At 38.0% G+C, this 19,073-nt stretch overlaps 1 protein-coding gene across 4 annotated transcripts in view; it reads left to right on the plus strand.

The window, feature by feature from the left end:
* EHBP1 (EH domain binding protein 1) overlaps positions 1-19,073 on the plus strand; it is a 225,706-nt gene that overhangs the window by 135,469 nt on the left and 71,164 nt on the right. For all 4 annotated transcript variants that reach the window (XM_080341320.1, XM_080341319.1, XM_080341318.1 and 1 more), the window contains 4 exons: positions 9,048-9,226; positions 9,873-9,921; positions 15,885-16,799; positions 18,729-18,872. In XM_080341320.1, coding sequence (XP_080197446.1) covers positions 9,048-9,226; positions 9,873-9,921; positions 15,885-16,799; positions 18,729-18,872 — 1,287 coding nt within the window. The remainder of the gene's footprint in view (positions 1-9,047; positions 9,227-9,872; positions 9,922-15,884; positions 16,800-18,728; positions 18,873-19,073) is intronic.

The following is a 19,073-nucleotide window of genomic DNA, read 5'->3' on the forward strand; positions in this document are numbered from 1 at the left end:
AAACTGACCATTAATTTCAGATGTTGTTTCGTATTGGTTCTTCCAGTACCCTAGGATTACACTGAATGTGTTCAGCTGGTCTGAAAACATCTTGCTTATCTAAGCTGTTTTCACACCTGTCTGAAATATGACATTTTGTGTCTGATATTAGTAATGCTAGTCTCCAACTTGCATCTAACTTGTGGAATAAAGACAGATGAAGAAAAAAGAAGGGCATTAAGGCATTTTGGATGTCTCCCCATCATCTGTGGATAGCTCCTCCTTACCATTGGGCAGTGAAGCAATATTTTTATTAATCTCCATTTTATGATTGTTTGCATAGAGCAGGCTGACAATGCGGTAGTTTATCAAGGCTAAAACTTACTTGTTTCCATTACATTCTCATTTAACTACAGCTGTCCTAAGGAGATTTCTTGAGAACAGCCATCTTTATGCCTGATGTAAGCTCACTGGCACCAGCACCTCATGCAGGATTGTAAGATATGTTTATTCTATTTCCACCCTCAGTTAGGAGGTGTACTCTGGCCTTCAGAGGCACCACATCAGGCTCTGTGTAATCAATATCAGGCTTAAAAATACCAAGTGCTCTAAGCCCCTCCACACACAGAGACTGTTTTCCTTTGTCAGTACAATACCTGCACAAATCGGGCATCTGTGTTCTGTTCTCAAGTATTTAAAACAAAGATTTCTCAGAGACAAATGCTTCCATAAATCTGCCTATGGCTGTGCATTAATATAAATGATGCAGTAGATTTACAAAATAGGTATCTGTAACGTTCTATGGAGCAATGTCACCTTAATGATACAACATCAAAGGGTTGCCTGAAAAAAACACAGCTGTTGAAATGTTCGCAAGAGTGGCAGAATGACTTGCATTTTTTTAATGGCTAATGTCAAAAGAAATTTCTCCAAATGCAACAAGAGTTCACTGTTTTTAGGGAGAACTGGCAGTGACTCTCATTTTTAGTTTGCCTTGTGCTTTCTTTTAGAAGAGATTCTTGTGACCTTTTCTGACAAGCTCTAACACTTCCATTGTTTGCTGCAGGCCTTTGAAATGTGGCAGAGATAGCCTTGGGCCCAGGGAGGTGCATTTTGCTAGTTCAGTTCACATCTAACAAAGTTAAAAGCTTTGAAAATTGCTATTCCTCATCTGTGGTTTAAGTTGCTTAATTCTGGCAACCTGCCCAAAACCCTGAACGTTCCTGTCGTGGCAGAAAGCCAGGGACTGTGAACCAGCAGCATCCTGGTAGCTCATCTGGGCTTCCAGCACAGATTGCACAGGAGCAGAGGCTTCAGCCCACATGCCACCAGGGCAGCTGAGGAAAGGACACAAGGAAATTGCCCATCTTCTGAAAGCAGAAAAATGAGACCCCATCCCTGCATGTGACCTGTTCATACTGTTACATTACAAATACATGTAATCATCAGAGAATGAGTTCAGCATTTGCTTCTGCTTAATGGTATGAATTATATACCTTTTCCTGTTTATTTTAATTGAAAACATGTCATTCAAGGCAAAGATTATGCGACCTCAGGGAAGAGAGGCTGGATGAGCCTCAGCCAGTCCTTTTACAATAGTTGAATCTGAGAAGGAGCACACTAGGACTTTTTTATCTTGGCTGTATTGACCATCAGGTGAAATTACTTGCACATAAGTAACCAATTCATTATGTTGTCTCAGATTTGTTTCTCCTTTAGCAGCTTATTAACATAATCTTCGCCTTGACATTAGCTAATAAGTGTAGGCCTCTCAATCTGGCGAGGTATAGCTACCCTCACTCCTGAGCGGTACTGTTATCCTGTATTAGGAACATCCACAAAGGGAGGTAGTCATCTTGAAATAAACAGTCTTTCTTCTTAATTAATTCCCATGAGCAGACAGGCTCCATGTCCTGTTACCCAAGTGAGGAAATTGTCCAGTAGTTGATGGGTTGTGGCTTGTGGTTCTGAAGGTTTAGAGTTCAGTTCCCGAATACTTGGGGTTTTTTATCCTTTTAATCCCCAACAATGAAAACCAAACCAAAACCCTAGAAGACTATGCTAAGAAAAAGTTACTTCATTACTACACAAAATAAAAGGCAAAAAGAGGCTACCAGGTAATTACAAAAATTACAAAATTAAGTACTTAGCAGTTATGAATTCCCAGATTTAAGGTAGCCTCTGTTGCTGTAACTACTCCCATCTTTGTGCACTGTATGCCTGTAGGTTATATACATGTACACATTTCAATTGTGTGACTACGTACCATGGTTTTCTGCTGGACCACTTTCTCAGTGCTTGGAGCAAAAGTAACCAGAACCTGTCATAGAAGAAGCAGCTGTCTGCAGGGCTGCCATTTTATTTTTTCATAAGAGTTGGAAGGTGTTTAACGTAGCTTGGTCTCTTTGTTTTGATGCGTAATTGCCACAGAGAGCCCAGACAGAACTCACAACATAGAACTAGTGTGTGACGCTGAGCAAGCTACCCAGAGCAGTGTTTGAGGCTATGAATGTGTTCCTGTCCTCAGAGTGGCCAGGTCTTAGACTTCATCTTTACTTATCCAAGCCTGGAAGCTGATTTTTGGTTATTCTGAGCACTCTGACCTGCCCCTGGAGCCAGGAGGAGTATGGGAGCTTTGGTGGGATGCTGTGAATGTGCATACCCAGGTTTACATTAGGTATCGTGTTTGAGTTCTTGTGATGCTTGATTCACCAGTTTAGGCAAGTGATTTAATTCAGACTGTTTCCCTATTTGTAAAATACCAATTGTGAGTTCATTCACCCATTGCAGAGTGCTAATATTCTGTGATGGCTATCATGTTGGAGATCACAGGAGAGTCATGTCATGCTGCTTAAATGAAGCCCAGTGCCATGCGCTGTAAGTTAAGGATAATAAGAAATAATGAGCAACAGCTTTTGCCTTGAGCAGTGAGACAGATAAGCACAGTGTGGGAAGAAATGGATAGTGATGATGATTAGAATAAAAAACAGCACCATGTTTGTTTGTGGGGTGGGACAAGTAAAGGTTACGTGGATAGTGAAACTAAGTCAAGCACAAGGAACTGCAAAAGCTTACAGACTGGGATCAGAAGTGATGGCATGTTGAAGGACAACTATTGTGTATGTGACTCAGCCACGTACAGCGCAAACTGGGTAAGTTTAGACATGAGTCAGTGAGGGAGAGCGGCAAACAGGAAGAAGCTGTGGCTGTCTAGGAGAGGAAATACAGTAATGGGGTCTTGTGTTCTGTATGCTTCTTGATGGCAGGTGTTACCTTCATCGGTTCTTCCTTGGATCCAAAGTATTCAAACACAGCATCATACAGCTTATGACATGAGACCACACTGTCTGTCCACCTCCAAGCAACAAAGCGAAAACATATGGAAAGAACTACCCACCCACAGTTATTTTGAGAGGCAAAGCAAGGTGGATTAAACCTTGCAGGGAATTGTTCCGTTCCCCAGCATGTCACTGCGCAGTGCTGCAAGTGCCTTTTGCAAATGGGCATGATTTGGAAAGCTGCAGAGGAGGAGAGCAGAATATCCAGACAGCTTTGCTTGCTTTCTTTTTCTTCCCAGATCAAGAGGGTCCACCATTCTTGTTATCTAGAAAGCTATGTTTGTTCTACATCCTGGCACTTAGGTAGCATGCACGTCCTCTTGCTGCTTTCCTTTCTTTATCCAGGCATAGTTTGGAAAAACTCTTTCTAGTCCCATGGCCACCAAAATATGTAGCAGGCAACTGAAAACCCTCTGAATTAAATAATTTCACCTATATGATAAACAGCTACCTTGTGGCATGTCCCAGGGATTTCACTTTCCTCCTTTACCTTCCCAGTCTTGCCAGGTTCAAAGGTGAGAGCATCGTGTCCGGCTCGGGCAGATGTCTAAATGTCGAGGTTGTGACTGAATGTGGACTGGTTTGTTTCCACCAAAGCTGAACCTGTAAAATGATAAGCGATTAAAAGCTTATGGTTAATCCTTCTAAGATAAAAGTTTGTATTTGTTGTATATCCACATTAGCCATAGGCATGATCAGAAGAGTGAGGAAGGCAAAGTTTAAAGACGTCTGATGCTGGAGAAACCTGAAAGTTACCTAAACACTTGCTATTAATCATACATATATAAACCAAATTTAGTCAGTCTCTAAGTCATACCAGGCAGCTGGGTTTCCAGAACTCCTTAAACTTTAGGGGTGATAGGGACTAGAGACCTATAAACCAAATTCAGTCAGTCTCTAAGTCATACCAGGCAGCTGGGTTTCCAGAACTCCTTAAACTTTAGGGGCGATAGGGACTAGAGACCTTTTGTGTGAGCATACAGGATGCAAATAGAGAGCAACAAAGTTGAAGAATATACACACAAACTGTTAAGCTTGTGTATCAGAGTAACAGGATAGCAGAACTCTAATATTCTCACCGGCAAATGTATATTTTCTAATGCATGCATGCACTTTCCTTACCAGAAGCAAAGAGCAATGCCATTTGTATTTTATTGTGTCACTGAAGTCATCATAATGTTATGGTGACATGCTATTTAAAAAATAACTAACCTAAATAATTAACATCTCAGCACAGCTGGGCCATGAGAGTGTTTTTTGCGTCTTTGGAATAAAACAGTTTTATTCTATCATTGCAGACTCAATTTCCAAATTCTATTTCAGTCCTGTTAATAGTTTAAAATCAGCTTTTGACTTATGCCTGGCCTGTTCCACAGCCCAGAATAAACAAAATTGAATGCATGTTGGACACGCACAGACCTTGTCATAGGCATAAATTCCATTAAATGAACCATATTCAATTTAGAATACTCCTGAGCTAGGCAATTCCTATGGGTGGATCCCTGTGTTGTTTAAAAAATAAAATTCTATAATATAATCTCAAGATATAAAACTATCTGACTGAAATGTATTGAGGTTTCTTGTTTCTGTTGCACCTTGATAACATCTTTCAGAACGCAACTCTGTTTAGTTCTTTCCGAAACTTTTTCTGCATCCAGCTGCATGCTGCACATTTTGTCACATCTAGTTGTGTGTTACTTTCATTTCACTTGCATTTTAATGATGTCACCATTTTCAGTGACCCTAGACAGAATTGTAGCTTTGGTAGGGGTAAGGGAAAATCCCTTTGATTTTGCTCAGTCAAATAAGTAAGAGACCATTGCCTGTACTTGCTACTTGAGGAACAGAACTTGTTTGCTGATTGTTTGTACATCTTGCCTGTTCTGACTTTCAGCCCCATCTGAATCTCAGCGTCCTCTTCTGCACTTAATTATTGCTCCTAGGTTGTTCTCTCAATTAATTTGCTCTTTGGAGAGTTGTGTTCATTAATATAAAACTCAAACTATGTAAGTTTTCCCAGCCAGATTCCCACAGCTGTTATGTACTTTTTTTTACAGTTCCTCCTCTCAACATCTTTCTCTTCCAGCCTTCAATGCTGCCCCTTGCTCTCTTTAAACTCCTCTACTCCCGTGCAACCTGTCAACAAGCTCCTGAGAGCGGCTCAGACTGAGCCCCTGTAGTATTTATTCTGGCTGTTCCCCCTGTCTCGTACAAGGGCCGTGTTCCCATCACCAGTTCCCATCTTGATTTTCTTCTCCTGGATGTTGGCCTATATGTGTCAGAGGTGCAGCTGAACCTCTGCTTTGCGAACCATCGGTGCACCCAGTGCTGTGTTCCTGAGAGCAACAGAACAATTATTTACATGTTTTGAAATGTAGGGATGCAGCCTAATAGTTAAAGCGGTGGTCCTTTTGTTAATATAGAGGAATAGTCTGATGAGTTAATCTTCAAAGAGGAAAAATACATGCACTATGAAACTTAAGCTTCCAGAACATGTAAAAGAAGAATAAAGTAAGGAGACATCAGTGCTTCTGTTGACTGTGAAACTATGGTGGGGTGATCTTTAAGGTCACTTCCAACCCAAACCATTCTGTGATTCTATATCTTGCTGATTCCAGCTGATAAATCCACCAACATGATGCAGCATCTAAATCTGAGCCAGCACGTGAGGGACAAGCTCTGGAACCTCTGCACTTGCCGTGCAGTTAATCCACAACTGGACACAAATCAGTTGTATTAGATTCAGTAACCCGTTAATCAGCAAGCAGAGTTGGCAATCTTAGTGGTATTTCCATAAAAGTTCTCATGGACTTGGGCTTTTGAACTCAAAAAGCTAAGTCATGACTGCCGTGTGGTTTAGAATAATTGTGTGGTCAGTTCTTAAAATAATTATACTAGAAAATGCTAATTAAATTTTCATTTCATTTGATCGGTTCCTGCCAATCTTGTAGAGCAAATATGTGCTAGAAATAGATGCCTGGTAGTATAATGATTGCATTTGCACTGAACCTGTAACTAATATGTACCAACCTACAGATATATTAAAAGAAAATATTTTTCATAATGGTGTTTTACAAAAAAATCAAAACTAACTTTTGTTCACCTTTCTGAAGGGATGTCAAGTGCTCATGCACAATTCAGCCATTGTTCAAATATCTCCAGTGTGTCTTGATTTGAATGCTTTTATCGTAGGTTAAATAACAAAAGCTTTGACTCAGGTGGTGAATGGGAACATAACATTATCATAATATTAACTTCACCTTTATGCAAAAAACTTGGATTACTAATTCTGGAAAGAAAGCTGTGTATAATTTCTGCTTTATCAGGTACAGAAGAGAAAACTGTGTAAGTATGTTATGCACATGCCAAATCATGCATATTCTGGATAAAATAGTTTTAGAAAATCTAAAGTAAATGCAAGAACAAACATGGAAATAAAAGTTTCATCTTAAGTGCAGATTTTCAAGGAATTGTTATCTGAATTTTTAAAAATGATAATTTGTAAATAAAATGCAAAATTCTGCTAAATTTATTCATTTAATAGCTTTGAGTGTCCTTTTGTAAAGCCTACTTTTAAAATCAGTTACATTTTCATGTAGATGTGTAATAAGGGCATTTGAATGGTGATATTGCCTAAGGCCATTTCAGAGTTAACCAGAAAGTATCTACCTGGTGACTTGAACATTTAGCATTTCTGTAGAGAATTTCAGCAACAAATATTAAGACTTTATAGTTGACATTTCATATATTGGGTAAGTAGTGCTCAATGGCTCAAAGAAGTAGCTCTGTGCTTTAAAAATTTGTTAAAATATCATTTTCTCCACATCTTGATATTTTAATTATTAATAGTGCTATTTTAATTACTTTCTCACAGCTCCGTTAATTCCATATATATAATTTATATTTTGAATAGATTTTAAATAATGTGGTACCTTAAATCTGGGGTCAGTGGTTAGTTACTATCTTTTGGTTCAATTTGTAAAAGACATAGAAGAAAAACCTGATCTTAGTTACATCACTCTGAATCTGGAATAACTATCTGGCAGCTTCTGAGCAATATTTGTGACTGTGGTTAAAATCATATGTGTGGTTAAGAAAGTTTATCATCTGTTGCTGCTTTTTCTTCCCTGTTCTGTATATCTCCATTAAGATGCTGATTTAGTGTAGTTAGAGATATTTGTCTTGTCAATACATTTGTTCACACTGATTTGAATCATTGACAGGATTTAAAACCAAAACACTTTTTGAACAAGTTGTTCTGTACATATGATCCGGCATTTAAAAAAATCTCAGCAAGGTGTACATTTTGCGCTTTCTAATTGAGCTGGCAGTGCTTCTACTTGATGATGAGTAGGTGTGTGTTTATAAAACAACTTTTTAGGGCTGACTGTCATGGTAAATGAAAAATTACTTCCCTGGTTCCTTTTCTTCCCCAGAAGCAGTGAAAACATAAATCAGTTGGTAGCTGGCAGGTAATTGCTCAGCACTGCCGTACTTTAGTCAAGTGGGGGCATCCTTGGTCTTTCACAAATAGGTAATATGGCCAAAAGGATTTACTTGTTAAACTTAAGTGGCTGGGATATAGTAAATTACTTGCTCTATTTTTACCTTCATTTGGAACTGTCTAGCAATTAGGTACATAAACAGCATGTTTGTTGTGTATATGTGCTTTTAGTCATATTATGTTAAAAAATACATGGGCTCAGTTCTTTCCCTATAATTCAGACTTTGGATTTATGTCGGTGAAATTCTGTCTGTTTAATTACATCTAAGAAGATTTTAAAGTGACAATATTTTTCTGGTGAAATGAGTGCATATTTCTTGAAAATATCAGCTGCAATCACTAAGTTCTCTGCTGAATTTGAGAAAGAGCAGATGGTCTGACAAATGCCAAATGCCTGAAGTATTTTATTCCATTTTAATACTTGTTTTGTACTAATAAAAATGTTATTAAAAGTGTCAAAGTACCCTTTTGGGAAACGGTCATTATTAGCTAACGATGCTTGTTAGAAACTACCTTCTGATAATGATTTATGACCGAAATTCCCTTTCCACGTAGAAGAAGTAAAGCCTGGAAGAGGAGGCTCTTTGGGAGTGGTTGGAAGTGGCTGTTCAGAAAGTGTGCTGCGATCACCTTTATGTGATCGAGCACTTCAACGGGAGGAGCGCAGCCGAAAACTTAATGCTGGAACCTCTACGAGATGAACACATTAATCATATGTCGCTGATGTAGCTACTTAGATCCCCACACCGTGACACTAAATCTCAAGGCGTCCTAAACTCTGCCCTGGCTGTGCCTGGCTCGTCGTCCACTCATGGTGTTATCTTCATTAAAAGCAAAAGGGCTTGTGGGGATGTTTTTCCATGGCTGCATTTTGGGGAATCTTTTCAAGGGTGTGTATCACAGGCTGTGCAGGACTATGCCTGAAGTATTTAACCACAGTGTTTCCACTGGTGCAGTTCTTGGCCTGTTCTCCTATATAGATGTGGAATCCCGTATATCTGCATCCTTTGGAGACCATTGCTAAGGGCAATGACTGGAGATAATAACTTGTGATTTGTGTCTTTTGCAAGTTACAATCATTGTAAACTGACAGCTGTGAAGGACCTAAACTCACATCAAAGGATACAGATCATCTAGTTAGGTCAATTAATGTTAATTCTCATCTTCCATTAAATTCTTTTATCTTCTTCTCTTTTTTTATTTTCTTTTTTCTTTTTTTTTTGCAGCCAAGCCCAATACCAAGTCCTGTTTTGGGGAGAAAGCCAAATGCTAGTCAGTCACTGCTCGTGTGGTGCAAAGAAGTTACAAAAAACTATAGGGGAGTGAAAATCACCAATTTTACTACATCGTGGAGAAACGGTTTATCCTTTTGTGCAATATTACATCATTTTAGACCAGACCTGATGTAAGTTGTATACTCTTTGCCTGCATAAACTAACTCTCATAGAAACACCTAACATTTAAGTTTCTGTAAAAATCAAATCCCTGTTTGTTTCAGGTGTTGAACTGTTTTCACTCATTTCTTTTAAGCAGGGAACCATTCTTTCTAAGAAAACAGATTTATGAATGCTTAAACTTTATGACCTCTTTGCTCTCCCTTGTTGCATAAACAATTGTTTCTCCTCTCTCTGTGATTTGTTTTTCTTCTTCTTAATCTTACACAAAGAACTGACTTCAAAATTATTATGAAAATTGTGCCAGTGTTGAAATGAGATGAGATAAGATGAATAAGCCTGTAGCTCTTTATACGCTGACAAGGACGGATTACCTCCTGGTAAATTTGGTTGTCAAGGCCGGCCTCTAGTCCCTGCCTTAACTTCTTTTTTAGATGGAAAGCTTCAGGCACTGAAACATTAAATCGGTGTTCATTTATTTATTTATTTATTTATTCCTTTAATTTTCCACACTATTAGTTTAGTTGATTGAATTGCTGTGAAATTGCTAGTTACTGTATGATATTATTCTATGTCAAATTTTTAGATTCAGTTTGTTTTAAAACTGCTGCTTTTATCAAATACTGTACATACCCACTGTGCCATTTTCCCCCTCAGTGACTACAAGTCCCTGAATCCTCAAGATATTAAAGAGAACAACAAAAAGGTAAGAGCTGCCAGGAAAAAAAAAAAAAAAAGACATAGCTTCAATTTTGGCTTCACTGCAGGTTTTTATTAATTTTGGGAAAGTGCGGTTGTTTTGTAAGGTCATAACTGCGGCTCACAGAAGGTATTCGGCCTCCTGCAGTTCAAATCGGATGCATTATTGACTCTCGTTTGTCAAGGTCTTTAACATTCACAACAAGTGCAGGGCTGGCATTAGAGTTTAATATTTTTATGTCCTACATTAACTGTGAAAGCAGAGGAAAAGGCTGGCCAGCCTTCTGTGATCGCTCCTGATTTTTCTAATCAGCCACGTAATTAAAAGCAAGGAAAATGTGACTGCTCCGGGTTTGTCATACACAAGACTTCTCTTTCTGTTGCTTTAACAGGACTGTGCGTTGGTCATGGTCAGTGTTGCTTTGATGGTGATTTTTGTATTTTGAAAGATAAAATTTTACACATGCTTTTGTACTGTGCAGCTGAGTGAAGTGGTGCGTGGAGAATCTAAATTTTTCTGCAACACAAAGTTCAGGATAAAAACTGCTGAAAAAACATTTTCCAAATAAATCAAAATATTAGCAAAATGTTTTATAGCATTGTGCTGGGCAGCTGTTTTAAATGTCTTTTCGTACCTTTGTGTAAAAGATGTAAAAAAATTCTCTGGAAGATAACAGGAACTCAGTTTGGAAATCACCTGAAGACTTTTTATTTCTGCTCATTATTTTAGACATAGTACAAACTTTGGTTGAGCCCTAGGGACTTGGTTAGAAATTATAATTTTCATGTGAGTCACTGATAAAAAACTGTTCCTGAAGATCATCTGAAAATTGTTTTTAAGTAGCAGCTTTCTCCATGCTGTGATTTTTTTTATACCACTTTAAAAACACTGAATTTAATTACGATGAAGGTATAAAAATATACTTCAAATAAATTAATTAGGTGCAATATTATGTAGCAAATATAACTAAAGATTGTAGAAATGTGGGATTTCTGAAAGTGCTTTATTAAAATTCGTTTGTGTTTAGGGTTATGTTTTAATGTGCCTGCACAATTATTTGTTAGCCACGGAGTTACTTGTCTTTAAAACAGTACTTAAGTATTAGAAATAACGGAATATCTCTGAGCTGCTGTTATCTAATGAGTGATTTGGCCAATGATATCTTTTTCATAATAATACGGGATCTTATCATGACCTAAGTGGATTATCTGTGACATCACAGTGTTTTCTGTAACCATATGTTTTTGTACTTCAAGTTTCTTTGACCATCCAGGCTAATTAAGTCGGATTATAAAAAAAGAAAGAATAGATTATTAATTAAAAACGTTAGCAGTACGATCAGTCATCTTTTCTTTATGAAACTGTGATGGCAAATGGTGAACCCTTCAGCCCGTCTCGGGATATAGTTCCCAGGACTGAAGAAGTACTGATTGTTGTTATTGTGCAGCTTTTTTCTTTCATCACTTTGCAAGCCTTTGCCTGTCAGCTACATTGAGTATCTCAGTTGCTTCCTGCAGATTTATTTCCTGGTCTCACACAGTTCTGCCTGATAACCCCGCGTGCCCTTGGTCGGAGTGAATGCAGCACTGGCAACAATGGCTGCCTATAAATTCCATGCAGATATGTAACACATTTGACAATGATTCCTCCTAACCAATTAAAATAACATCTATGGATGAAAAGGGCAATTTTCTTTGTCTGAAGCATCGCTTTTTTTTTTCCCCTATTCCCAGGAAAGGAGGTAAGAGGTGACTGTGACCACAGATTGAAGATTAACCCATAAGAGTATATCTTTTAGAAGTGTGTGACCCTGTTTATATTTTAATAAAAAAGAAGAAATCTTAAGAGACAACTATTTCAGTGCAATTACTGTGTATAATTACAAACTGAAATGCACTGTTACTAAAAGCACATCATTGGCATTTCTTTATAACACACATTAGTCTTCTGCCAAATTGGTGCTGCCACTGATGCTGAATAAAAAAAAGGTATTTACCTGTGACATCTGATCTTGGCCAATATATCAGTGTGTTACATAGTCGGGAAATGGTTGGAATACTGCCTGTGGTGCTTGTGCTGATGGATCCCAATTGATGTCTGTCAATCAGCTTGTCAGTAAATTAAAAAAGAAAAAAACTCATCAGGAGGTAGGTAGATAGACTTAGCGTCCTGAATATACATATTATGTGTATGTGTATGTGTTGTATTTTCCACAATATAATTATAGCTCTTTTAAGATAAATAAATAAATGAATAAATTGCTAAATAAAGAAAGAAAAGCACACAGAAACCCCCACAAACAAACAGACAAACAAAAACTGATTAGATTAGCATCAGTCAGAATTCAGATATGTTTTTGGTGCATCGTGCTCATTGCACTTTAAAATTTCTGTGAGCAACAAAAGTGAAACCAGGGTTATATTTGAGAAAATTAAGAACAATACAGGGATACCTTCGCAGCTAATCCAAAGAGTTGTGGTTCTACTTAAATGTCATATATATCTAACTATCCGTACAGCCTTCCCAATAACATTAACCATCTAAATTTATTTACTGTGTCTATTGGATTATTAGTAAATTATAATGAAAAATACGGTAAAATTACAGCGTACAGGCAGTATAGTCCCTTATCAAAAATTGAAATTTTTCATATTGGTAATTACATGTCCTGCACTTTAAAAATGTAAGCTACTAAACTACACTCCGCTGGAGCTTGGAGGGGATGAAAGGGTGAGAAGTGGAAGGGCACAACAGTATGGTTCTACTAATGAACTTCTGTTTTTAATTACTTTATTGTTTAGAGAAGCTTGTTTCATTTGAGGGATTATTGTGTGGAAATAGTAATATATCTTCTGGATGTTTAGTGCTTTCAATTTTTTTTATGCTTTTTTTTTCCAGTTTTTGACCATTCATACTGAATTCCTCAATACATTTGAATTAGAGCAATTGTCTTAACAAAGCATTCAATTTCACAAGGAAGGGATCCTTTAAAAATATACATTTAAGCAGAAGAATTCAGAATTACATGAGTAGCGTTGAGTCAAAATGGAAAAAAAAATCCTTACCTTTAAACTGGCAGGCATATTTTTATAACATGTGTTCATGCATGCTTCTATTATTTGATTCTACAAAATCATAAGCACATATTTGTGTGTGTGTAGGAGTTGCTTGTTGACCTTGGTAATATCATTCAGGAGCATAGTTAACGATGCATGTACATTTGCAAAATCAAGGCTTAGTCATGCCTCTGTTTCACAGAAAGTATTATGATTTGATTTGGAAAATTTACTCTCTTAATACCATGTTATACAAACTAGTTAGAAACTAGTTAGAAACAGTAGTTGTATATAAATATACTGAAATATCAAGAAGCTCCTGGCTTCTCTTACAGTGAAGGAGAACCTATTGCAACATGTACAGAACACACAGTTGCTATATGTAGAACTGGACTGTAAAACATTTGTGTGCCAACCTAGATATCTAGTGTAGTTTGAAAGGAGAGAAGCATCATCCAGAATGAGAAGAAGAGGGGATGGGAAATTAGTATCTGGCATCAGTAGGAAACTATTGTGTTTAATCCCAAGCATCACCAGAAGAACCAAGCAGAAAGTAAAAACTGATTGCAGCTGTATCGAGAATATCCATCATTCCAAATTCATTCCTTCTGCTGTAGTGTTACCCGTTCTAAGCAAGTGCCTTTCCTGACAACTCAGAAACACTGTCCCTACCTTCATTTTACAGACCCTGGGAGGTATTCTTAGGATTTAGTTTTATTAGCATATAAATAAGAAATTAAGAGTATAAAAGAGTTCAGGTCAAGTTATGTCTATGGGCTTTGGCTGCCATGGTCTGCTAAGCCCATCCTTACGTCCTTTCGTTCTTCACACGGTAACTCCCAGTACCTTCAGTGTGGGGTTACAGGGTATATATGCCACTGAATCAGCACTGACCCACTTAATCAAACAACACATCCTGGTGTTACCTTTGGTCCACAGGACAGCACAGCTGCCTTGCTATGCTTTCACACCCAGCCTGTTTTCTGCTGGCATGTGAGCCTTCATCGTTCCTGGAAGCTGCCATGGGTTAGGCTGCCCACCCAAATCCCAGCACTGCTCTCCTTTAACTCTCCTTTCTCTGTGTTCCTCGTGTCTGTTCGGTTCCACCTCTCTTGTCTCCCTCTCCTCCATACCCAGTCTGATCCTGCTCCTTCAGCTCTGTGCCCCAAGACCAGGTAAATGCCATCCAAGTTCTCTCCGTTCCCTCCTACCCATCATCTTCCTGCTACTCTGATCTACCGTCTGGAGCTTTGTATCAGCAAATACAATGTTCATGTTTTCTACTGCTGTTCCTATATCTAAACACACCTCTGCTTTTATAAATGGCGTAACAATCTCTCATAATAAACCTTCCCAACAAATGATACCTCACAAAGACCAGCAATGATTTGGGGTCAAGTCATTTTACCCAGGGAGAGCCAGAAGGCCTTAAAAGTAACTTATTCAGATATCTAATTTCTATGTTCACATAAACTCCATGAATCGTTTGTTGTACAGATATAAAAACCAAAAATGCCTTGGCAATTTATACCTGAGCATGAGAGGAAGCATATAAAATTTTAGGAAGATAAATTCCAGATCTCAGAAGCAGAGTTTGAGAAGGGGCTGAAATGAAAACTGTTTGACTCTTGATTAGGGAATGACATTGCAATGGCAATGAGAGAGCCTCTTTTTCTCAGAGCAAGTAATATAACTGGGTCTGCAAGTAATATAACTGCGTCTTCTTGTCTTAAGTTTATCATCGGTTGTTGTTCAAATAGGGTAGGAACAACTGTGAAAATATTAGACCCCTTCAGAAGAGGGTGAAAAGGAGCTGCAGAAATACTGGGGGAGGAGAAGTCCGAGTCCGAGTGCTTTAACTGACTGCATCTATGCTAACAGAGGGCCTTTTTAAAAGCTTCCTTGAAACACAATATTGTCTTCCAGGGTTAATCCAGGATAGTAATAATTAATTGTAAATTGAGAAACGGCTTTAATTCTTCAAAACTAGAAAAACCTGATGCACCAAGCCCACTCACTTAAAGGGCTAGCAGAAAGAAGACAATGTGGCCTCACAAAGTGGGAGGCTTGCACACTGGTTAGCCTTCTGAAATTAAAGGGAAGGGAGAATGAAATTCACTCTCTTTGTCTTATAAAATTACCATCAGCAGATGTTTTTAAAACACATTTGTTTGCTAGATTAATGTGATTTATGTCCTGTATCAAGTAATCTGTGGTAGTGTTCTTTTTGGCTATCTGGACATAGTTTTTCATCAACACAAATCACTGCAATTACGTGAGCAGTAGAAGGGAGAAGGTTGATCACCAGTGATAAAGCCCAAGATGGATTAGTGTCGTGTTTCTTATATCTTTGTTCCTTATCTTAAAAAGCCATCCTTGGTTGCTTTTTTTCTGGTCCAACTCTTACACTTTTCTTATTTGCTTGTTTCCTGCTACTTGAGTGAGAACCATTTAAGATATTGGTAGGTTTTCTTGGTGCAAACAGAATGACTTTTAAGTTGCAGTTTCATGAACAGCTTTTTACTCAGGAAAGTGATATAATTTTGAGTAACCAAAGATTTTAGTATAGTATGGTATTGAGGTATGTTGAAAATATTTAAAACAGTGCAATTTAAGTGCCTTTACTGTTCACATTCTCTCAATTTGCATTGCTATGAAGATACCCTGGGAGATTTCTAGAAGCCATTGGTAAAAATTGTTGAGTTCAAATTAGATTGTGCAACAAAAACCAGTAACTACTGTAATGAAGCCAAAAGAATAATAAGTAGTAGAGTTTAACCCATACTGTTCCTGTAATACTGGATACGTTTTAGGCTTGCTTATTTTGACTCAAACTTCTGCTTGCATTCTTGAAATGATATGATATATAAGAAACTGCCGAATTGTAATCTTTGTTTTGTCTGTTTTTTAAAGGCATACGATGGGTTTGCCAGTTTAGGAATATCCCGATTGCTGGAACCTTCTGACATGGTTTTATTAGCGATACCTGACAAATTGACTGTTATGACCTATCTCTATCAAATAAGGGCGCATTTCTGTGGCCAAGAATTAAACGTGGTTCAAATAGAGGAGAACAGTAGTAAAAGCACATATAAAGTGGGTAACTACGAAACGGACACCAACAGTTCTGTCGACCAGGAAAAATTCTATGCAGAGCTGAATGACCTGAACCGGGAGCCCGAGCTGCATCCGCCAGACAGTGCTTTGGCAGACTTTGCTTCTCAGGACGACTCTGTATTTGTAAATGACAGTGGTGTTGGTGAATCTGAGAGTGAGCATCAGACTCCTGATGACCATTTAAGCCCAAGCACAGCTTCCCCTTCTTCTCGCAGGACTCGAAGTGACACAGATCCACAAAAATCCCAGCAGAGCTCTGGAAGGACTTCTGCGTCTGAAGACGTTGGGAAATGTAGCAGCACAGATACAACACAAGTGCAGCCTGCGCTGGGAAGGAAGAAATTGCTGTTAGCTGACGCTTTAGACTTGAGTGACTTGGCACATGTCAGTGATCAAAATGGGAACACGTCTCCCACAGTTGCTTATGAAGATAACGACAAGAAGAGACACCAGAGCTCAGACAGTACCACTGGTTTCTCAGAGCAAGAAAAGCTGGGATGTATAGGATCCACAGAGAGCACAAGAGCAGATCCTGGTTCACCCGTTACAAAGCTGAGTTTATCTCCTACTTCTAAGCTTGGATACTCCTATAATAAGGATACAGATCTTGCAAAGAAACCGCATGCTTCTCCGAGGCAAACAGAATCCGATTCTGACAATGATGCCAGAATGGCTTTAAATCATGCAGATCAAACTGCAAAAACAGCCCAGGTAAGAAATGTGAACTTTTGATATGCCTGTGAGTCAGGATGGAGATGCTCTTCAAGTTTTTCCTTTATGTTTGAAATTTACATCATATCTTCAGTATAAATTGCAAGGTGGGCGGTGTATTTTTTTTTTTATGGGCAACAATCACTTTTACTGAAAGTAGGTAACACTGAAAAAGAACCCTTACGTTAAACATTTATTTCTAGGAATTATCCTACTGTCAATCTTTCCAACCTCTCTACCATTAAAGGAAGTAACATTGTGTTCTCAAACAGCTCAAAGATGACTTCAAGGTTTTTGCCAACTTTCTTCTGAGTATTGCACACTGAAGCAGAAACTGGAAAAAGGTTTATCAATTCATTGATCAATATTCAAAAAATGTAAAGTTTTGAACACCTTGAAATATACCAAACGTATTTCCAAATCTTATTCAAGAAACTGCATGGCTTTGTGAACATAGCCCACAATGGTGAGGCAGAAACTCCAGAATATTAAGTTATGCTGTTCATTGAGTGGCCTTGAGCATCTTACTTAACCACAAGATCATTTTTCTTTCTATAAAGATACAAAGGATATGCCCACCTACCTTGCAGATTTATTGTGGGGACAAAAGTTGAATATTACATAAATGCTGAGTACTATCAATAAACAGTTTCATCAGAAAACTATGTAAAAATGCCATCAGCCCTGTTTACAAAAATGCCAAAGCATGATTATAACTTAACCCTTATGAAGATCTTTCTTGAGTTCTGACTTCAGTCTTGTGGCATTAGCTCTGACGAGAATATATCCACCCTTTTGGTAGTGTGGACTGCTTAAAATGTTTTTATGTTTTCTTCTGAGTAAGCACCATAAGGATTCATTTTTTTGCAAGAGAAACAATCCACAGATGGGAGTTAGTGACCAAATATTAGTTCCATAGCCAGCTATTTTTTTCTTTTAATCAATGACATCTCATTAAGTTTCTCTTCATCATGAGCTCTGTGTACTGGATGAGAAATGAACAGTTTGGCCCATACAGATTAATAGAGCAGGAGGAGACAGGATGTCTTTTCTATGAAGATTTTCATGTGTAAGCCAAGAAAAAGGAAGTGATGACTTTAAAGATGGTTTTCTGTTGTTAATCATCTGTGCATTTGCACATGGTAAGAAAGTCTCATATGCGATTCTCAATCTTAACTTTGAATCCTCAACTGTTGGTTAGAGTCAACCATCTCAATTTCCACATGGTTGTTGCAGGAACAAACCTGCAACATCTGTCCCAGCTCTACCTCCAGTAAAGGCCCAGAGACAAATTTTCCCAGAGATTTCACAATTGACCTTGACTAAGAAGTCAGTGTTTGAGAGCATGTATATATAGGAGCTGCTCATGTTGCCTATGCAGGAGCCCTCATGCTGTTATTTCTACTCTACAATATGATCAGTCATGTATATGAAGAAGGGACACTTGTGGATGTTCATAAATGAAGTAGAAGCAGATATTTTTTCAGGGTTTTTTGTGTTTTACCCCACCTCTTTGTGTTCTATTTAAGTTATGAGAGATACCCATATAAGTAGCCAATGAAACATTGTATTTGCATACATATTAAAGTAAATAAGTAAACACATAGCACATTTAACCTAGCTTCCATGAAGCCAATTATTTTTTTCCACAGCTGCAGTTTAAAGGTATTAAATATTGATAGAAATTAAGTTTTAAGGGGAGGAGAGAAAATTCTTATTTATATTACAAAGGCCTATGACTTTTTTTAATTTTACATTTTGATCATCTTTACTTTTCATTTCTATAGAATGCTCTTTCACCTCATGAAACTGTAATCCATGTGACTCCTGACCTTTATTATATAGGAAGGCTCCTGGCTATTAACTGCTATATAAACGTTGAGTACCCCGAGGCCATCTTGCTCTTAATTATATTTCTTTATTTTTAAGCAACGAATGTTGTCAAGACAGGAAGAACTTAAAGAACGAGCAAGAGTTCTGCTTGAGCAAGCAAGAAGAGATGCAGCTTTAAAGGCAGGGAATAAGCAACTAACCAATACGATCATCCCAGCCCGCAATAAGCAGCTGAATGATGTAAGAAATACTGACCAGTATGGCAGTTTACATAGTTAAAATTTATTGCATGTGCATATGCTTTTGTGGGGGGCATGTCCTTTCAGAATATTTCTTTTCCATGCTGAATTACTCTGATGTGTCGTGTAAACTTAGTTCACTTTTAAAGCCTGTTTCTCCAGTTGTTACGGCCAACAGAAAGATGCCTTAAACTTTACTGGA

This window comes from Nesoenas mayeri, assembly GCF_963082525.1.
Source record: "Nesoenas mayeri genome assembly, chromosome: 3".
NCBI lineage: Eukaryota > Metazoa > Chordata > Aves > Columbiformes > Columbidae > Nesoenas > Nesoenas mayeri.